At 35.4% G+C, this 23,553-nt stretch overlaps 1 protein-coding gene across 1 annotated transcript; it reads left to right on the top strand.

The window, feature by feature from the left end:
- The first annotated feature begins 8,048 nt into the window (after positions 1-8,048).
- Positions 8,049-11,832, top strand: LOC117332161. Its single transcript, XM_033891045.1, has 2 exons — positions 8,049-9,591; positions 9,898-11,832. The coding sequence occupies exons 1-2, from the start codon at positions 8,049-8,051 to the stop codon at positions 10,449-10,451; spliced, it is 2,097 nt and encodes a 698-aa protein (XP_033746936.1). The 3' UTR covers positions 10,452-11,832.
- The last annotated feature ends 11,721 nt before the right edge of the window (positions 11,833-23,553 follow it).

The raw sequence follows: 23,553 nt of genomic DNA, 5'->3' as shown, positions 1-23,553 counted from the left end.
ACCAACCAATTGTTTTCCCATAGACTTTAGTGTTAACGTTTTGGAGTATTTCATTCAAATTCTTGAATTCAATATGACAATTATGGTTTATAACAAAAGTTTAGGGTCTGATATAATACCTAATCAAAAAAAAAAAGTTGGGTCCTTCAGCTCAAATTTTCTCCAGGATGGCCATTTTGAAAATGGGTGAATTTCGCAGTAAAAATTCTCAAACATCTGAAATGTTTACCTGTTAATTGTTATTACCTGAACTTTTGGGGAAAAAATCAATCGGACTTACGAAATTAATATCAACATTTCTTATTGATAGTTACCTATCAGGCTACATATCTATTTTCTCGCTTCATAACATACTGGCCAATCAGTGGCTGCCAGACATTTTATCCTTGGCTCAACTTTCTATACACAGGGGCTGTTTCAAAAATCTATTTTTCAATTGGTTGGTTGTTCCCTAATAAACCGAATGGTGGAAATATGTATGGTATCATATCATTCCAGCACACAGAAAAAACATCTACTATCAAAGCATCAGGGTCAAATGACCATGCGGCATAACAGTCCATTCTAGTATTGAGCCTAGACGCAAATAATGCAATCCGTGGTTGAAAAAATGTTGAACATATCCTATCAAAAATATCTTACATCAATGTCCATTCAGTTGAGTCAGAAAAGTGCCTTGACAGAACATCTGCGCGCACATTTGAAATCCCTGGGATGTGTTGGGCATTCAGAAAAATACACTTATCAAAACACCATTCCCAAATCTGTCTAGATAATCTGTCAAGCTGAATCGAATGCATACCTACCGTATCATTGATTTATGCTACTGCTGTCGAACTATCCGACTTAATCCCTATGCTTTGACTGGATTGTTTAGAGAAAAATGCCTTTATGCCAAGAAAAATGGCCATCAACTCTAGATCATTGATATGCATACTAGCCTCAGAACTAGACCATCTACCTTCAGCCGACATTCCGTTAGCGTATGCCACCCCCATCCCTTCATGGATGCATCAGTTTCTACCCATACTGTAGGGAGGGGTTGTCTAATCTTTTTACCATTTGTAGCATTTATGTTTTGTTTCCATCAGTTAATCTCTTTAATACTTTGATCTGACAAGACCATACATGAATCAAAATCTTCATTATTAATGCGAGGCCATTCTACGTTGTCCCTCTCTAAAGTTCTGTAATGCAAGGGCCGTGGTAATACAGCATTAAAGGCATGGACTAGTAGTCCTAGAAGTGACGCAAAATCACGAATGACAGTTACTCATACATCTATCACAGCATCCTAGTATTTTATGTATCTTTTCTATAGGGAGAAAAATCATAAATTGCTCTGTATCTATAATAAGACCAAAAATACCAGTATTTTAGTAGGGACTAAGACAGATTTCTCTACATTAACTGTGTAACCCAAGTTTGTTAGTCCATCAACCATAGTTTTGGTATTCTCGGCTGAAAATTCAGAATCTTGATTCATTTGTAAAGAATCGTCAATATAGTAAGCGCATCTTATACCTGCCTTTCTAAACTCAGCATCTACTGGTTTCAATATTTTAGTAAATACTCTTGGCGCTGAGGATAGTCCAAATGGTAGGACCAAAACCTGATACATAATTTCATTCCATGAGAATCTCAGATATTTCTGAAACTTGGAATGGATGGGAATACTAAAGTAAGCATCTTTTAGATCTATTGAAGTTAAAAAAGCATCCCTTTGAATAATATCTAGGATCACTGTTAAACCTTCTTGTTTAAAATGCTCGTATTCAACAAATTGACTAAACCACGCAAGTTGATCACAGGTCGAAATTTTCCATTCTTTTTTGGAACAATGAAAATGTTCGAAACAAAATGACCTGGTTCAGGTTGAACTTGCTTTATTGCTCCTTTACTAATCAACTCGGATATTTCATTATCTATCAGCTGTCTTTCCTCAGCTGAACAGCTAATCTCATTAGGAACAACATTTTGAACTGGTTGTGAGCAAAATTCAATTTCATACCCAGAGATAGCATTCAAGATCCATTTATCTGACGTTGGTAATTCCCATTCATTCCTACAACTATCAAGTGTTCTCACCCTATGTGCTGTCTCTACTGAGGGGAACGTTTGTCCTTCTGTGAGGCACCTCCTCTGATGCTCGGTTTGCCCGAGTACCTCGGTTATCTGTTGCAACCTTGACCCCTGTATCCTTGACTGCGACCGTACTGGCGCCTTTGGTACTGGGAAGGGGTCCCATAGTAGCCCCTGGACTGTCGTCTGTTGCCATTCGGGCCATACACAGAAAAACCTGTAAGAGGAATCTTAGCAGCCTCATTAATGTCTTTAATCTTTTTAGTTATGTCATCTCCAAAAAGATTCTTGGTTACCGGGGTCTCCTGGGAACAAATGTTCCTGAATTTTGGATTAATAGCGGGGCGCATAGCGTACCTTCGCTTGAGCGACATAGAATAAGTGGCATTGCCCAGTAGAGCTACAGAGTCTGCCAGGAGGGTTTTACACTGCCTTTTTTTTTTTATATATATTTAACCTCACTAGGTAACGAGGCCACTATCTCTGCTAACTTGCAGAGTGGAGTCAGGCCTGTACAAAGGAGTTTCTGTACCTCCTGTAACGACACATCTGATGTCTGAGCTCTCTTAGGAAGCTGACCCCATATCTCCGAATAAGCCCTTGGAGCCCCTAATAGCTCACAATTTGCTGTCCAGTGGTATTTTTTGACTATATCACCAATTTTCGTGGCCTAAACCTTTCTACTGCAAGCTCTGTCAATAGCTGTGGCTAGGGATTCAGATACTTTAGGGCCTACTACCTCAACACCTGTATTTTGAGGTATTCTCATACTTCATCATCACCCTCCTGCCAGAAACCACCTAGATTGTCGTCTGGCTCAAAATAGCTAGCCTCATTATCACTAGGGCATATTTGCAAGTTTGTCTCGTCAAACAAGTCTATATCAAAACCATCTATGGCTCGTTCTGCTGACCCCAGTGCAAAATTCCGATTAACGGAACCACCAGTAACGAGCCCCAGTGTAGTAGACGTATAACAGGCAGTGGCGCTGTCCTGCTTATCTGTCACAAAACAGATCATCATGGAATTTAAGGAAGTAATGGATTTCTCCAATCTCCCAAGGCCTAGTTGTTGTCAGAGTTTAGGAATGTCGGCGACATTCGCTCCGGTATTAGGTCTGGCATTTCTCTTGGTCACTCGATCCCTAACGCCAGTCGTCGTTTTAACCCGGCCCCGACCTCGGCCTTTTTTAAGGCTCTTCTTTGAGCGTAAACACCGCTCATACTCTGGTTCTGAGACGTCGTCAGAACTAGAAGACGACTTATTATTTGGCCTATTGCAGTCTTCGTCGAGAGACGAATCCTCCGACTGAAATAATGACAGGACATCGTCCTTGTCGGCCATGACCGTTCTGTATTGCACTTCGTGTAACACCGGCGCTGTATATTTCACTTACCTTAGGTCCGTTTACCAGCGATAAAACTGAATGACAGTATAAAAATTTACACACCGTGTATACAGTAGCTATCGCAGGACCGTCGGAAACCTAAATAATGTTTTTTCAACAACGTCTTACCTGTGAAATCGTGTCTGATTCTACTGAGTGTCTCTCATACCACTCAGGAAAAAAGATGGCGGGTCCGCGCACATGCGGCTATATATACTGCTGCGTATGGATATTCATGAGGTTTCAAAACCTCTTTGAATGGAGATAGTCTCTCACTGGTCAGCGAGAATATGCTAAGCGATACCCTCGTAAGCCGAGGGCTTAGCGAAAAAGAATGATCATATAAGGAATTTACATAAAAGAAGCCACAGATAAGAAGTATTTCATCGATGTTCAAGGAAGGTTACTGATATACATTATAAGAAACGTAATTGATAATTCATGAATTACAGACATACCCAGAGCGTTTACAATCATAAACATAATAGACGTTAATTGACGTTAAGGTCCGATTTGTATTTTAAAAGATAATCCGCTGTTCTATGATTGGCATTTGAATTAAATATATCAATTGAATGTAAAGATTTTTTTCTGGCAAAAGGTTTGCTGTCCATAATTATGAAATTTCTTGGTTGGTATAAAAACAGTTTTAAGGGTTCTGCTATAATTAACTATTTTATGATTTTCTTTTAATACTACATATATACTTTGTTATCATGATTATATACACTAACTGAGTAATATCAGGAAGAACTTTTTCATAGATTTTCTACTAAAGAATAAAAAAGAAAAAGAAAAAAAAAAGAAAAAGAGAAATTTTCAGACTTTTAAGTTAATTTGTTGTTAAGTAAATAAGGCGATCGTATCACCTTTTGCTATGGATAATTGATTAAAATTTATGACAAATTCAGAAGGGAAAGTTTCGGAAGTTGTTACCTTTCCCCACCCATCCCAAGTACCTGTGTATCATTACTGTTTAGCTGTAAATAATGTAAAATGAATCCATATATATATTCATTACATAACATGTCAAACAATTACAAATTAGATTTATTAGTGTAAATCAATACGCCATAGGGTTTTCATTTTTCATGTTGTCAATATTGATATTAAAACGCAGTAAGCATTAATCAATCTTTTGAGCATTTCAAAAGCAAATTTTGAATTTAATTTCTCTTTCTATTGACAATTAATATTCTTTGATGAACTGCTATGGTTAAGCTTTGTCCAAGCTAACTATGCATCTGTGTATATTAACATAGAGTGGTTCACTACACTACACTAGGCCTAGGGTAACCTGGTACCCAGAACACCTGACAAAAAATACACAAAAAACAGCCAGGTTTTAAATTTTCTTAAACACAGCCATATCAATCAAAATTAAGGCGTGTGAAAAAAAGAAGTCTTATTAAAAAAACAACATTGTTATTTAATGAGGAAGGTTCTAATTGTCATAGGTAACATATAATAATACCTAACCCTGTGTAAACGAATATGATTTTTCAAATAATTCAATCAAAATGTTAAATGTTTTAATTAAGATACTAATCAGCAGGTGAAGATGAATTGATAATTTGGTTTAAAAATGTTTTAAATCAATATTCATCTCCGAGACTGAGAAATACTCATGCTGTTTAAACCGTTCACCTTAAATTGGATAGGTAATATTTCAAAGTAAAGTCTTTCATATATTCATGTTTATAATCATTATATATTATGAAGGAATGACATTTTCAAAATGTTGATATTTTGAATTGTCGAATATTTTAAAAGCGCATAAAATGTAGATGAATGAATATTAAAAAAAACAACAACAGCAACCTACACATATAAAAATAGTTGCAACGATAATATTGTCGTCTTTACAGTGTATATGTATTGCAATGAAAATTTGTTAAGCTTACTATATATTTTACTTTTCATCGCCTCTTCTTCGAATACTGCGGTGTGATATTGCACAATAAATCTGTCATTGCTCTACTTAACTAACGAGTCTCATTAAATATAGTTAGACTATGGCTGATGTCTTTAGAATGAAAAATAATGTAATCGGATTTTGCATGCTTATTCATGGTCAGTGTCCTTGATAAATGTTTTCCATCTTCGTCATGTAAAGTTGCATTCTCATATCAGAGCTAAAATTAATTGTTATCAGGCTGTTGAACTACTACACTTCGTCAATGCAAAATATACAAAAGCCATAGAATCAATGTTTTATCAATATACCAAAAAATAAGGAATCAATGTTGTATCAATATACCAAAAACTGCAGACCAAATGTTATGTCAATATACCAAAAACTACAGAACAAATGTTATATCAATATACCAAAAACTAAAAAATCAATGTAATATCAATATACTAAAAACTAAGGAATCAATGTTTCATCAATATACCAAAAACAAAAGAATCTATGTTATATCAATATACCAAAAATTATAAAATCAATATTATATCAATATACCAAAAACTAAAGAATCAATGTTTTATCAATATACCAAAAACTAAAGAATCAATATCATATCAAAATACCAAAAACTAAAGAATCAATGTTATATTGATATACCAAAATTTATAGAATCAATGTTGTATCAACATACCAAAAAGTGTAGAATCAATGTTCTATCAACATAACAAATTGTGTAGAATCAATGTTCTGTCAACATAACAAAATTAAAGAATCAATGTTATATCAATATACCCAAACTATAGAATCAATGTTATATCAATATGCCAAAAACTAAACAATCAATTTTCTATCGATATACCAAAAATTATAGAATCAATATGCTATAAATATACCAAAAACTAAAAAAAATCAATATCATATTAATATACGAAAAACTAAAGAATCAATGTTTTATCAATATACTAAAAACTAAAGAATCAATGTCATATTAATATATAAAAAATATAGAATTAATGTTTTATCAATATATCAAAAACTATAGAATCAATGTTATGTTAATATACCAAAAACAAAAGAATGAATTTTCTATCAATATATCAAAAACTAAAGGATCAACGTTATATCAATATACCAAAAACTAAAGACTATTAACCAAAACTAAATTATGGATGTCGTATCATTATACCAAGAATTAATGCTATATCAATAAAATAGTCTTTATCTTTAATGGAAGGTTAGCATTATTCTTGCTAGAAGCCTTTAAAAGTCAACTTAAACCAATGCAAATGTCATCGATTGCGTTCAACGTTATTAACTGTTCTGGACCCGGTTGTATAAAAGCTGATTAGTTGAATCACTATATTAGTGAATATCCTATATTTATTTTCATCCATTTCAAAACATTCATGAATTTATCTTTCTTAAAATAGGCAAGTAGGAAGAGACTGAAAAGTGTAATAGAATTTCATGAAAATGTTAATTTAGTTGCACCAGGAGTAATTTTGATGGGATTCGATAAATCTTAAATTTCAATAAGTAACACGTGGAGCCTCTATCATTATCTTGACTTTGTAGCCAACATCAATCTGTGTCGTTTGTTGTGCGTTACTATTGTTCTATTTTGTTTTCCTTGCACGAAAAAAATGCCTTTTAAACAAATTCTTCAAAACACCATATCTTTATAATTAGTTTTCATTTATATTTCATTGCATTTAATTAGTCACCTACACAGATACGTTAACCTTTCTTGCCATCTTTTAGTTTGATCAACAATTGTTACTGTCTTTCTCAGATACTTGACAATATCACTAACTGAATCATACCAAATTAAGTAGGTATCAGTTATGTTGTTTATTTTGTTACATGCTTCCTTGTATGTTACTTTCAAGAAGAAATTATGTCATAGAAGTTTCAGTCATCACGTGACGATCGCTTGACAGGTGTGGTTTCGTGTCAGAAATTAGACGTGTATTGTTTAATTTAAGCACGAAAAGTGATCCATTTCATTGTAATCAACATTGTCATTCATCCAAGGTATGCGTTATATTCTACTCCTTATAATAACTTTTTTATATGCATGTGTAACGTAAACACATGTGTCTTGAGCAGAAAAACGTTAACGAAAGTGTGCATTGTACTTCATTTGCTTTATCTGTTAAACGTGATGTAAGTGTTTTGCAGCCGATGCATAGTTTGTTTAATTAATAAAATGCTCAGATATAATTGATGTAAAGTATTTCTATTTGTTGGGTTTGAACTTAATTAACTAAACTTTTCGATGTGAGCCTGACATGCGGCGATCAACAGGAAGACACCGAGGACATGTAACGTTGACAGCTTTGGTCATCATCAAGAAAACATCTTTTGTTAACCATGAATAATTCGAAGTCCCACTGTTTCCAAGTTTTTCTGCTAGAATTTCGAAACATCGGAGTTTGACTGTACATAATTTTTAGATTATCTGAATCATACTTACTTTAGTGCATATGGGAATAAAGAATTCTTTCTCTTTACAGGTCGAGAAACATGTCCTCAAGGAAGAAAAAGGACTACACGAAATTGCTATCAATAACAGAATGCGGTATATGTAGCTTGGAATTATCTGATCCTCGGCGTATCGAGTGTGGACACATTTTTTGCCTTCATTGTCTTCGTCAATATGTCGAATACATGGAATCTTGCCCGACTTGCATGCGACGTATGCAGCCAAAATCAGGGAATGTTGAAAACTATCCTGTTGCAATGGAAATAGTACACCTGCTGCAGTCTCTTCAAAATGTCGCAAGTTGCAGTGACATTGTAGACCAAGAAGAAAATACGGAAGATGTGGATAAAGATGAAGATGGGTATCAGCAAATTGATGTTAACCAAGACAAAGTATTGCCTCCACCACCGCGGACCATTGAGTCGTATGAAGTATGCGATATTCATGGAGATAATTTAAAGTTTGTTTGTGAGACTTGCGATGATGAGCTCATTTGTGCCAAATGCATCATGCATTCTACACACAAGAAACTAGAGATATCTCAGCATAGGAAACATCTCGAACAACTGCTAGATAAACAAAAACATAATTTGCTTAAGCGACAAAAAGATGACAGAGCAGAAGAGGAAAAGCTGCACGATATGATCGAAAGGCAATTTGAACAAAAGGAAGAGATAAAAGATGAGATAGAAGAAATCGCCGAGGAAATGTTTGCAGAAATTCACAGGAAAAAAGAAGAAAAGCTTCAACCTATTGAGGTAAAAGCAGATGAGTACATTAAACAACTGACAGAGAGGCAGGAACACATCAAAGACAGGTTATCCGATTTCAAACATGTTAGCAATAGAATAGGAAAACTCTCCAATGACGGTACAACAGACTTCTGTAGAAAGGCGAAAAGGTTAGTGAAACAAGCTGACATAGCACTGCGAGTAGAAAACAAACCTCTACCCCAATACCAGACCATCAACTTCACCAGGAATAAAACAGCTGTAGAAGATCTGTCGAAACTTAAGTTAGGAGATGTAAACATCCAAGAGGTATTGATGGAACTGGACGAGACATGTGATTCATCAGATTTCAGTGGATTTGAGGAGCCTTCCTATGAAGATTCACTTTCCTTCAAGCCTCCACCACCTCCCTTTGAGGAGAATGTCTGTGAAGGTGCAAACTTAGAAGATGAAGAAAAATATATGGATCCATACATTGACACTTCTAATCCAAGATACCTCCCGCTAACTTATCCACGATCTAAGATTCCAGATCAAAATCCCCCCACAGCTAGTAAAGAAGAAACCATTTATAACGACCTAGATGGATCTATACACGAAAATACTATGAAGAAAGCAAAATCTCAACCGATTCTGTATGAGGAGAAAGATCATGAGAAGCAAGGTTCATTCAATCCACCAGCAGCTGCAGCAACACCACCCCTATTACCACCATTTTCAGGATCATTTCGAAAATCTGTCTCGGTAGCAACCGACAACCATGCTTTTCAACAGAAACCGATATATCGTGTATTTCTCCCATTCCGGCCATCTGGTTTCACTGTTGTACAAAGTTCTTTAGGACATTACTACGCTTTTGTCACCGATGATCACGATGTCAAAATTTTCAGACAGAATGGAGATTTTCACAGGACGATCTCAGACCTGAACAAACCGTTTGATGTCGCAAGTCAACAACATGGGGAATCCTTGACGCCATTGTACGTTACGGACGAAGGTAAATTGATTTATTCACAGAAGTGTGTAATGATAAAAACATTGGTTGCAGTTTTTTATACATATGTAAATAAGAAATGATTAATTATGATTAAATAGTATACATTCGAAAAAAATGATTAACATATATCACTGGGAATCTACATCACACAGAAGGTGATCAAAGTCAATCAGTTGTGTTTTTATTCATCAGACCTCAGACTAAACACATTCATTTCGCAAGAACCTATTGATGGCAATTGTCTCACGTCATATTGTATAAATTCATAACAGTTTCAGTTTCCATTAACACAAACTTTTAATGCAGGGAAACGAATTGGTGATGGTAGTATTCGAGTATATTCTCCCGACGGACAGTTCCAGAAAGTGTTGGTTGGAAAACTCAAGAAACCTCGAGGAATATCCATTTCACGTGTGGGACTGATATACGTATGTGACGAAGCAAATATCCTTGTGCTGTGTCCAACGACAGGGAAAAGGAAGAGGGTCATTTCTAGCATCAGGAGAGATCCTCTTTTTGTACTTCCGATGTATGTAATGGTGAGTGCCACAGGAAAGATACTCGTCTCCGATGTTGGTTCCCGAGAACTGAAAATCCACGACGAAACTCGAAAGTACACCGACAAATTCAAACCTGATGGAGGCGACAAGGATATCTACACGAGCTTCAGTCCTGGGATGTGTTCGGAGGATTCCTCCTCGAATTACTACGTCATCGACCAGGAAAGGAACAGGCTACATATGTTACGCGGAGGGGGCAGGTCAGAGAAACTGGAACTGCCGGAGAAAATTAAAGGTCACGATGGAATACCAACCACGGTAACCCTCGAACATGATACTGGGAACATTGTAGTGTTTTGATACTTTTGTATCTAGCAGCATAAACACAGTTTAGTTTAAGATAAACAAATGTGCAGCTGCAGAAGGACCCAAAGGACAATATGGAATACCGATATCGCTGTGATGTATGGATAACAACAATGGAGGTCAACATCACATCAAAGGCCATGATTTAACGTCAAATGGCTTATTCGTTAATACTGATGCTGTTTTAACAGTAATATGTTATGGAAAAAAGCAAAACAAATGAGTTTGAATCTATTATAAATTGTACAATTCACTTATACATTATATTATATGGAAGTTGAAACTGGTCCAGTAGAGTCCAGAATATGGTGTTCACTTTAGCAAATTTCATCTGTATACGAATAAAATAGTGAATTGAAATTAATATCAATAAGTATCCAATGATTTCAATGTAGTTGAACGGAAACACCTTTCAGAATATGCAAATGCCCATAACGTTTTTCTAAAATTCAATATCACAAAAAAAAAAAAAAAAAAAAAAATTGAATGATGAGGACATTGTACATTCCTATCCGGATAATGACATTGCATTCGACCAATTATGATGTTCTCAAACCGTCTTCTAGGTATAAACACTTTAGGCCTCTAGCATTTCTGACGATTCCTAGAAGGACTTCACTCTCAATTTGGTTATCAAAGTTGCAAATATAGTCTGTATATCTGGTGTAATTGTTAGCCGAATTGATAGACGGAGATATGATATATATATGATATGTATTAGTATTATACTCAACAGTTACTAACTTTTTAACTTTATTGATGCTTTTTAACATTTTTCGATATTTTGTTTTGACTTTCATACTTAGTTTAGTTGTTTTCCCAGTTCAGATTTAAATATGATTCTCATCACCGGAAAATAGATAACAGTATCAATATACATCTGATACCTATTATTCCAGTTGATATATTCAATTAAATTTAATTAATTAAAAAAAAAAAAGGTTTGGCTGTATATGGGGAGCAGTAGGAGACTTCTTATCTAATTATCAATTTAACATTTCTGTACGAAGTGCCACCTTAGTAATAAAAACTGAAGGGCGTGAAAGCGAAATTTCAGCAGTATCAGGGGAAAGATACTAATATGAAAAATCAGAAGTTGTAGCAGAAATTAGGACATACTGAGAAATAAGGAGTAACTAGGAGAAATAATGAGTAACTAGGAGAAATAAGGAGTAACTAGGAGAAATAAGGAGTAACTAGGAGTAACTAGGAGAAATAAGGAGAAAATCACTTAACAAACCAAATGTATTAGATATAAAACTCGATCCCTTTAATTTTTAACAGCCAGTTATTTGACATTGATCAAACTGTATATTTGATTCTTTAGTTTGCTGGAGTGTGAGTTGATATTTTCATTAAAGTTTGACAAAGCATCTTTTCGAACAAATGTCAATAAATTTCCACATTAATCATAAATAATGTGTTTAGTCATTCTTGAGAAGCACACGTAATCCAATCACGAGAAGGGCCTAAAAATATCCACTGCAAAGTTATGATATCGCAATACTCAAGATGAAATGTGACGTGGCCTAATTAAAATCTAGATTTTCACTCTCACTCCGTTACATGAACATCTAACAACATTCTATAAGGGGTCACGTCAGGACGACCTTTTGGATTAACCAATCAAATGACTACTTCCAGAATCTTGGATGTGCATAGAGAGTGCATAGCTTGCATAACCTGTCAATTTGTTTTTGTCCCACGAAGCATATAGCTATAGACATGCTGTGACGAAATTTTTTGCTTCGATGACATCGACAAATCGACAATTCCCCCTGAAAATAAAATACACATATCATAAAGGCCATCTGAACGTGACCCCTTATGAGATGTTGTAAGATGTTCATTATTTGTCATTTAAGATTGTCATAACTTTATCTTGTATGATTAACAACATGCACCTAATAAGCCTAAGTCACACCATGTCATCAATATATCCATAATTCAAAAGACCAAAGAGACCACTCTTAAGTTTATTTGGTACATACAGAACCACCAACTCAATTGTAACTGACAACTGGTATCCCTCAATAAAACAATAGTAAGGAGATAAATAAAGAATGATTCTGTTCAACAACTAAAAGTACTAGGACAGAGCTTTTGTTATCATCAAACTCTGATGAAAACTGGGTATAATAGTAATATTTAAAGGTCATTCTACATGAAAACATACATGCAGTGTACTACTGAGAAAAATAGCAATAAACTCCTGCTAATTATTTTTAACATAAATTTCTACTGATTCCAGCAATAAGAATTTAATTTTTATGACCACAGCGATGCCAAGTAAGGACCCCATGCTACCAGGGTACATATGATTAATACCACAAAATGCAGAAAACTTCAGACAAGTATAAATAGAACCGTTTAATAAAACAGTGATCACGAATTCGAAAGAAAGCTAATTATAACAAAAAAAGACTGCATGCTTACCAATTAAATTATAAACCATCACATGCTGTTTTTATCGCAAACCGTATATTGCGGAAATATTTCCCCATTGCTACAGAATTTAAATGGCAAACATCCGCAAGAAAAATTTGCAGAGGACTATTAAAAATGCGTTTGTGACGCCACATATGAAGCTGTCCATGCCCTTCGACGAGAACACACAACGCTTTGTTTACATCGGTACGCTTGGCCTCGTACACATCCGGGGCCATTCCACGGGGACTAGGTCGAGTGAATATTTCACATATATACACAGCAACATGCCATCTCTCGTGCACAAAAACCATGAAGTTATAGATATCGTAAGCCAGCTTTGAAGGAGAAATATTTGGATCACAACAATCGTTACCACCAATCTGACGGATAACAGCATGCGGCTAAAAACTATCCAGCAAAAGTTAGACACACGACGATCGCTATAAAATCCCTGTACGGTACCTCCAACTATTCCAAACCCATGCACTTCACACTGTGTTAAATTGAAGTTTTCGGGGAAAATCCCTGCACGAGCGTCGCTAAATCACCGTCTGACAAAACTATGCCCCAAAACCAGTATACGAGGTCGAATGTTTACAACATGATGGGCAGCCATCTAAGCTAAATCCCCCGAAGAGTGGATAACACAATAATAATGATATGTTCATCAATACACTATAACAACATCAACAAAGAAGGCTACACTTATATACAATCCGGCCCACCAGACTTCGTGGTCAGAATCCTTCCCTGTGTCCAGATTTTTTTCAGGAATATTAGTAACGCCGTCCTCCTGTGCGAAAACACGGTAATCGACCGTACTAATAAATAAAACGGAACCTTGACCTTGGTCAAACAGTTTGAAGAAGGCGAAGTTTAAATTTGAAGACTTTTTTTTCTTCCTAAAGGTTGGACATGTTACGAGATAAAAAAAAACTCACTTATCACATAACTTCAATATATGGAAAGATCAATTCAGTATTGAAGAAAACATTTATCAAACATTTACAAGCTTCTTCCATTTTATATTTAAAATAATAATAGAAAATGATGAGAAAATATTTCGTTGATTATAATCACTATTTTATTGAATGTCGTTGTATTGATCCACTTTGGTAACATGTAAGACAGTCGCTGGATAAACTTGGATACAATATTGATTTAAGGAAGTTGAAGTTTATAGTACTTGGATACAAAATTGTTTATACTGCTTATTATGACATTAACTGCCTTTTATCACTGATTGGTTTTGTTATATATAAATGGTACCACCTTAGTGAATCAAGAACCAAATATGTGGATATAGTCAAATTATTTAAGCATGAATTAAGAAAAAAATGTTATTTTAAAAAATACCAAAGGCTGTCTTTGTTACACACTTTTCTATAAAATAAATTTGTAATCATAACGTTACTGAAAAACGTGTGTAGATATAAAAAGAAATAAAATAATCAAGCACAATGATGAGAACAAAATGAGATGATATCAGCAAAAGCATCACACGAAATCAAAAAAAGAAAAAAAAAAAAAAAAAAGATAGATACTAAACTTTCTACGTAAGTATGTGTAGACATAATTGAATGTATGCGTTAAATGTCAGTGCGTATGTACTCGTGGTTGAGGGAGTGACTGCCTGGTGTATTTGGCTTTGAATTATCTTTGTACTTTTTCTTACATGTCTATCTAAGTATGTCCCTGTCCTTCGTGTGCGTATGCATTTTTTCCCATCTGCATGTCAGTGAAGTACGCAGTGTTTCTGTTTCTGTATGTGATGATTGTTTTAGCTGTCAGTCTGTGTATATCTAGTTGTTTGTATGATTGTATTGACGAATGTGTGTGTACTTATGAAAGGACGTGTATATTTGTGTGTGTATCCACTTTCCGTATCAGTCTGCCTTTTTTCCGTACCATGTGCATGTGTGAGGGAGTGTGAGGATATGTTTTTGAAAGGACGAAGGTGTGTATGTAAGATTGTACGTAAGTATACATTGTACAAGTATGAACAGGTATTTATGAAAATTTATGAAAATATATAATACAGGAACAGATGCCGTGTTGTTGCTGGCTGATAGGTTGCTTGACCGGCTCTGAGAGCTAAAAAAAAAAAAAAAGTTGAACACTCAAAAGTTGATGCAGTAAATTTCAATGATGGCTGCCTAATGATGAGGATGGCCGCGGGGTCTTGGGACCCCCTTAAGACAATTGGCCAATCAATCAGGGTGTCGTTGGTCCAACGGCAAGGGACATAACTCCCATGAAATAAATGGACAAAACAATTATTTATACCATGGGCATAACCCTCACAAAACCTAAGGAGTAAAATTGTAAAAAATGAAATAATTCTTGTATAGTGTTTCCGATGCATAAATTAAGCTAAATACTTAGCTGCCTTATATGTAAAATCGTTGTAGTTTGCAATGAAATAAATACCCATTACCGTGCCCCATATGCGACAGTCGGATGTATGTCAGTGCAAATTTATTCAATTTGATTTTTTAATATAAATTCTGAATTTTATGTATTCATTTACTTCCATGCCATTATCAATTTTAAAGATACAAAACGTCACCTGAGCATGTCTTATCCGTGGATCCTTTGAAACCATGACCAATAAAAATGAATCACTGACCCCTAATAAGTTCCTCTGTACCACCTTTTTCTCAAAAATGTTTCGAGCATTTTAACAATAATTATAATAAATTTCTAAATTAATATCAACCACGAAAGCTATTGCATACACTTTGATTCGATCGCCTATTTTGCGCACATTCTCCTGCACGATATAATCATCAATTTATTCTATTGTTCATACAGTGTGCAGACTTCGTGCGCATATCGTGCAGACATCGTATAACGTTGTTCGATCCCACACCTGTATATACTTATGGCTTACACATCTGCTCAGGCGTACAAACAAATTGCGTTACTTACCAGAAATTGTTGTTACAGTAATGGAATTAATCTAAATCCATGAAAGTTTGGTATGGTATATATAGCTTTGTGCTGATGAAAACTAGCATTCGCAATAGAAAATAGTTTTAATCTATTCAAAAAAAGTTCAGATAGAGGATAGGGGATATTTCTATGCATCATTTCCGGTATTTTTCCCCGATGAAATTGTAAATATGTATATCGAGTGATTGCATTAATAGAAAAAAGGTTGAAATTTAGCTAGATGCTGCGTTATCGGGATAATTCAGTGCTCTTCTAATTATTTTGATATCTTTACAATCAAATTTTACAAAATGGATGATTACATGATTGATATTGCCGTTGGTTATGTTAAATAAGTGTACAATAAACGCGTGCAAACTTATTCATGCCAACCTGTATGTTGTAAACCAGTTTCGAAATACAAATATATTACTGGTCGACTCCGCAACATCAGCCAACACTTTCGGTTGCTGAATTTCAGGGAAATTTTGAGAAAATATTGAAAGAATACATATACTTGTATTTCATGCCGAGTGAAATAATTGGAAAGTATATATCAAACCGACATGTTTTTCTAGATAAATTCAACTCCGTTGAGGAAGAACGTAAACGTAATGTAAAATGTAAAAGGAAGTATACCTAATTATTAGATATAATAATGTATCAGTCATTTGTAATTACAATGGCATTAACTATTTCTCATACACCGGTATGTAAGAATGTCTGCAACAGCGAATGACTTCATGGAAGAAAAAGGACTACACGAAACTGCTATCAATAACGGAATGCGGTATCTGCAAATCGGAACTATCCGATTCAAGGCGAATAGAATGTGGACACACTTTTTGCCTCCGTTGCCTTGAAATTCATGTGTGCATCACGTCTTCTTGTCCGACATGCAAGGAAGCTATGAGGCCAAAGTCCGGAAAGGTCGAAAACTATCCTGTTACTACGGAAATAGTACACCTGTTACCCTCTTCAAAAGGTCGCAAGTTGTGGTCATAATGTAGAAAAAAAAAAAAAAAAAATGACAACAACGAAAATGAAAATGATTATGAAGATGTAGAGGGTGACACAGACCTGCTGACGTTGCCACTGGAAAGCAAGGCCAATGCTCCTATTGGGGAATGCGATATCCATGGTCAAGAACTGGTTTCCGTTTGTGTCACTTGCGATGATGAACTCGGCTGCGCCAAGTGCAGCATCTATTCTGCACACAAAACACTACATACGAATAATCTCAAACAACTCCTTGATAAACAAAAAGAGCTTTTGCTCAAGCGGAAAAAAATGACAAAGCAGAAGAGGAAAAACTGCAGGATATGATTGAAAAACAGGTTGACCAAAATGAAATCATTAAAAATGAGATAGAAGAAATTGCTGAGGAAATGTTTGCAGAAATTCACAGGAATAAAGAAGAAATGTTCCAACCAATAGAGACAAGAACGTCACACAACTGAGGGAGAGGCAGGAACACATCAAAGATAGATTATCTGAGTTTAATCATATTAGAAATGGAATGGAAAAACTCTCCAATGATGGTACGACAGGCTTCTGCAGAAAGGCAAAAAGGCTGGTGAAGTAAGCAGACATAGTATTGCGAGCAGAAAACAAACCTGCTCCGCAATACCAGACCACTGAGTACACTAAAAAGTTTCATAGAAGATCTGTCGGAACTTAAACTAGGCAATGTAAAGATACCAGGTTTGTCAGAATTGCAGGACGACAAATACGATGCGTCTGATTTTATTGATTTTAAGAACGTTAATTGCGATAATTCATCTTTGGTGTCAACTCCGCCACCTCCTGTCAGACCAAAACTAGAAAAAATGACGAACCCACTGATGACAGTTTCTCCACTTCAACGACGTCTAAATGAATATCAAAATGTTTGGTTATTCGAAAAAGCAGAGAAAAAGCTGAAAACCAGGTGTCTCCTAACTCTCCGTTTTCGGGGTCATTTCAAAAATACGTCTCGAAACCGACGGACATCCGTGCACTTCCGCAGAGTATGATTCTTCGTGTTTTTCTCCCATTCCGATCTTCTGGTTTCACTTTGGTCCAGGGTTCTCTAGGAGCCTACTTCACATTTGTCACCGATGCTCACATGTGAAACTTTTTAGGCAGAATGGGAATCTCTACAGGGTGATCTCAGATCTGACCAAGCCGTTTGATGTCGCAAGCCAACGACAAGGAAAATCCTTGACGCCTTTGTACATACCGGATAAAGGTAAACTACTTGTGTGCATGTAGCTATTTTGTTTTGACGGTTAAAGTCGAAATATATTTCATAACTTTGCACGTTTACATGACAAAACAATTAATAAAGGCTGCTTTGAACACTTTGGACCAGACAATTTATATACAACGACGTGTCTAGGTATGACAGAAATTATGTCATAATAAATAAACAAACAAATGAATAATACATAAATGGATAATATAATAAATAATCAAATAAGTAAATAAATGCAAGGCATGCTTTAAGATTTCTTAATAATGAATACAAGTGTACATTACAAAATATTAGATTATCTTCACTCAAACAAATCAATTCTATCTTAGGAAGACGAATTGGAGATGGAGGCATCAGAGTCTATACCTGCGAAGGAGAATTCCGGAAGGTTTTAGTTGGGAAACTCAGGAAACCTGAAGGAATATCCATCTCACGCGAGGGACTCGTATACGTATGTAACGCAGACAATATACTTGTGCTGTGTCCAACGACAGGGAAGAGGAAGAAGGTCATTTCTTGTATCGGTAAAGATCCTCTTTTTTTTGCTTCCGATGTACGTAATGGTCAGCGGCAATGGAAAGCTCCTCGTTTCCGACGTCGGCGCCAGAGAACTGATAATCTACGACGAGACTCGAAGGTACGCTGACAAATTAAAACCCTATCAGAACAAAGAAGATATCAACACTATCTTCAATCCTGGGATGAGCTCGGAAGATTCCTCTTCGAATTACTACTTCATCGACCAGGAACGTAATAAGCTGTACATGTTACGCAGTGGGGACAGATCAGAGAAACTGGAACTGCCAGAGAGACCTGAAGATCACGACGGAGTACCGACCGCGGTTCCTTTCGACATTGACACCGGAAACATCGTCGTGTTTAATACGAAATCTGTATACGGCAAAAGAGATATATATTAGTGTAAATAAAACAACACAAATATGAATAAAGCCTTTGGCAACGAACGGATAACATAGCCATGATGAATAGTGCATGATAAGAACAATCCAGGAGGTTCAACAATACCTTGTAAGCCAGGGTGGAACAGTATACTTCAATAATGATATTTAAAAGGTGGTGTTTTAAAATAATAGCGTGTTCTTAGAAAAACGTCTAAAGATCGATCTTCATGCATTCACATATACAACTTCACAGACGCTTATAAGCTACGGAGGAATTTCGACCGATTTATTTATTTATCTATTTTTTGTTTTCTTTTATTTCTTAATTGGAATAACGTAGTAGTTTGTTAATTGAAGAACGAAGACAAGGATATTATCGTAATCTTATCCAGCGAATCGCGAATGTATGTAAATGATGCTTTCTAGTGAATACAAGGTATAGTAAAACATTGATAGCCTGTTTTAATAAACATTCTAGATACCATAATTCCCTGTGTATTGCCCGCGGGCTGTATGATCTAGAATATTCAAAAATATGACTTCTTCTCTGGGCCATCTGTTAACCTCTGGCGAAATGTTTTCCTAACACCATAAACACTGGGATATACGATGCTTGTCAAATCCATGTTAACCTTTTTGCCTTAACCTTGTGTACTGCCAGATACCGACATTGCTGTTTTATGTCTGAAATTTGAATACGGTAACATGTTCGTTGACATATCAAGTAAATACTCCAAAAAAGATTACCACTGCCCACGTGTCAAAGCAATGCAGCAACAGTTAAACCGAGGGGGCATTCCCTAAACTAGTACTACGTAACAGATAACCCGCGGGCAATATACCGCAGTGGACTATCTGCCGATTTCAAGGGTCACCTAAACAGCAAACTCAGTGATATCAGTGATACTTTACAAGCTTTAGTCACTTCGATCGTGCAATTTAACAGACGTAACTTTATCAATTGTTAGTCTGCATTATGGCTAACCATTGGACTTGGTGATTTGATTTTGTTAAGCTCTTTGTAAAATGACGTTACGCGAAGCATTAAGGCATACCGATCGTGATACAGGTTTGTAGCTTGCAAAATCAGACGAAGTTTGTGGATAAATAAAACACGTGGTATTATATATGGTAGGTGGTTAGGGCAATTTCGCAACTCAAGATGGAAGAGAAGGTTAGTCACCCTCCCTTGCCGTAAAGACTTAGATCCCTCATTAGATTGCTAGGCTTGTTACTTGGCCCTTACCGACATCCATATTGATAACCAAGAAAAACTTGTTTAGTTTTCATCAGTTTGTCCAAACTATATCTACGATAACTGATTGCCGATTACAATATCCTATTAACGTAATAGTTAGTGGCTGTGTAGGGGCTTATAAGCAACACTGCATGTACAGTTTTTATCAAGTATGTGTACAGGTGATTATTTTGTTTTTATATTGTAACGATTGTTCACTTCAACAGAAAAAGAACACAATCAATTGTTTGCGGCGTTTGATTTAAAATAAACCTGAACGTCCTTCACCAGCATGACCTACTAATTAGGAATTAAAAAAGCAACACAAGATGTTAGCATATGTCAATACAACTTGAGAATTATTTTCTTTATAGCTCCCCCCCCCCCCCCCCCCCCCCCCCCCCCCCCCCTTTCGTAAAAAAAAACAACAACAAAACCCAGATATCGATAACAAGCTCATTTATTGTATTCATATCAGGAGAAAAAATCAATACTGCCAATTTATTTTTGGGTGTTATAAAGCTTAATATAGAATAAATGGCCAAAACACATTCTAACACCAAGGAACCGTTAGACTTCGTTTGGAATAAGCCAGTAAAGTTAGGGGACCACACCTGATTAAAGCATAGGACCTGTTGGAAGCGTCTGCAGAAGAGCAACTTTATCGATACCGGGTATGATTGACCAGTCCTACACAGAGCTACATGTAGGTAATGCAGCTCCAAACTTTGGCTTACATACAACTCAAGGGAGAAATGATTGAACTATTTAAAATAATTACAAGAAAATGTGATTGCATAATGTCATAATAGTTTATGTTCTCTTTATGTCACGAGGGGTCATAAATATAAGCTATTAAATGATAGAACCTTCTTAAATGCAGTGATATAATTCATTTGTTTTGTCAGAGTATTATCGAGACCTGTAACAGAGAGATGATGTTATCAAGAACTATCACGTCTACAGTTAGACAAAATCTGTGTATCTGTGTAGCTGGTTATTTCTTCTAGGACTCGTCAGTAATGTTAAGGGCTTAAAGTGATTAAAGTAAAGGTATTAAATAGCTACTGTATATTCTATTTTATGAAAGCTTAAATATATCAATATAAAAAGGTTGAATGATGTCCGTTACATCACTGGAGAGTCCTATAAGGATGAAGCAAGTGCCAAATGTTCCTTTCATCACTGACGAGTCCTAGAATGATGAAACAATTGTATCATACAAGGACAAATCAGATGTTCGATGTTCTTTATGTCACATATCAAAAGAACAAATGTTCGCAAGATGCAGTTTAATGAATTTAAAACCAGCCAATATCTGGTAAAATAAATAAATAAATAAATAAATAAATCCATGATAACCTTGTAATATAATTTATCTCAAGAGAAGACGAGTTGTCTCTCTTGCGACTAAGTGTTTGTCTTCTTCAACAAAATAAACATTCAGATTTTAACAAACAAGATTTAACCTATAAGTCGTTTACAGTGTAATTCCTGATTAATGTCAAATATCATTGAAATAAGGATCTGCGTTACCACACATTCACTGAAAAATATATGACCCCGGTAAAAAATGTAAAACATTAGTCATTTTACAACAATTGCAAAACCAGGTTTATCAACTTATATTAATCACGCGTGATGGCCCGAATAAATGCGCACGAGGGGTCTTACTGTGGGAGGAAACCGGAGTACCCAGGGATAACCCACGTGGTCTGGCAGGTGACCCCATACTTTTTTCACATCCGAACGGGGTATCGAATCCCGACCGCCTTGATTAAAGGCAAGTGTGTAACCACTAAGCCACCCAATACCCTGGTGTAGAAAAAAGATAACATATAAAACCTGATTCTATTGACTACAGACCAAATTAATGACCTCCACGAAATTAAATAGGCTTTTTACCTCCAGCTGGGATGATTCGCATATTATGTATTATCTACTGTGAAATCTGATAAAAATCAACCGTACATCGACGTTATTTAATTTCTGTTATATAACGTCTTATATGTGTTAAGTATTTTAAACATATGCCTAACATCCATACTCTTACTGTTTTGAGTAATGATTCAGACTTAACACAGGGTATGTTATTATAAAATTTAATATTTCACTAGTTCTGATTAATTAAATTAAGGCCATATGACATCCCATGAAGACAATAACGACATTTCGTGCTAGAAAGGGTAAATACAAAAGCTAATTAACTGGATGTCTACTAAAATAGAACCTGAATTACTTTCTCCTGGCATTGCCATTCGATGTCCAATGTTTTGCACGCATTTACAACAAAGACAAGTCGTGTGTGCTACTTTGACAGGGATATTATATCTGCGAATTAATGTATTAAATGCATTTATGATGCATAGTTTTACTGAATAAATTTTTGAGTTTTTGAAAGGGATAATTAAGTTAGCTTCATGATGAAATCTTGAACAGAGAATATTAACATGTAAATATATAATAATTTAATAAAAATTATATCATCGGCTTTTGATTTAGATCGATACATGGCTTTTAATAACCTGAAAAATATTAACCTGAGACTTCGACCTCGGTCGTTATTTTTTCTCAGGTTGATAACACCATGTAAAAACCTTATTCAAAGGCTATAGTTTATATTGTTCAGAAATAAAAAAACAAAAAACAAAAACAAAAACAAAAACTACTGATATTGCTAGCGACTTACTATATAGTGTCTTTTAGTGTTAGCGATGATATGCGAACTCTGTTCTCTACTGTGGCCTTTATCATGTGATGGAACGGAACACCTTCAAATAGTAAATGTTTGTTATATCGATAGATAACTCATATAACAAATATTTACTATTTGAAGGTTTGACATACGAGGTAGCCGCCGCGTTTCTTGAGCTTTTAAATGACTGCCATGTAATATATGAATGGCGTAATTCAATTAACATTTCAATGATTAATCGATAATCACGTAACCTTTATGTTTAATGATGCTGATTTTACGAAAGCATACTATATTTTTTGTAAGGTATTCAGGTATCGTTTTTTGACATATCATGAAAATATTGACGTAGATATATACATGTAATACATAGAGTAATGTTTGAACGAGATTTATTTTTCCTATTATGTGGATAACTAAATGTATATAAGTATTTGTTAAATATCACATCGTTATGTATATATATTACCGATCGAATGATATCATGTGAAATTAATTTGCTTGTGTCCATCATGTAGAAGTTCATACATGATAAACAATCGAAACCCGTGCGTTATTAGTACTCCCACATAAGGAGAAACAGCTAGACTTCTTCAAAGAAACCCGGACACAATTTAATTAAACACAAATCATCGAAGGATACATTAAAGCAAATGCTGCGT

The sequence above is a fragment of the Pecten maximus genome, chromosome 8 (assembly GCF_902652985.1).
Source record: "Pecten maximus chromosome 8, xPecMax1.1, whole genome shotgun sequence".
NCBI classification, from domain to species: domain Eukaryota; kingdom Metazoa; phylum Mollusca; class Bivalvia; order Pectinida; family Pectinidae; genus Pecten; species Pecten maximus.
Note: the sequence above shows the minus strand (reverse complement) of the source record. Positions and strands in the feature narration are given on the sequence as shown.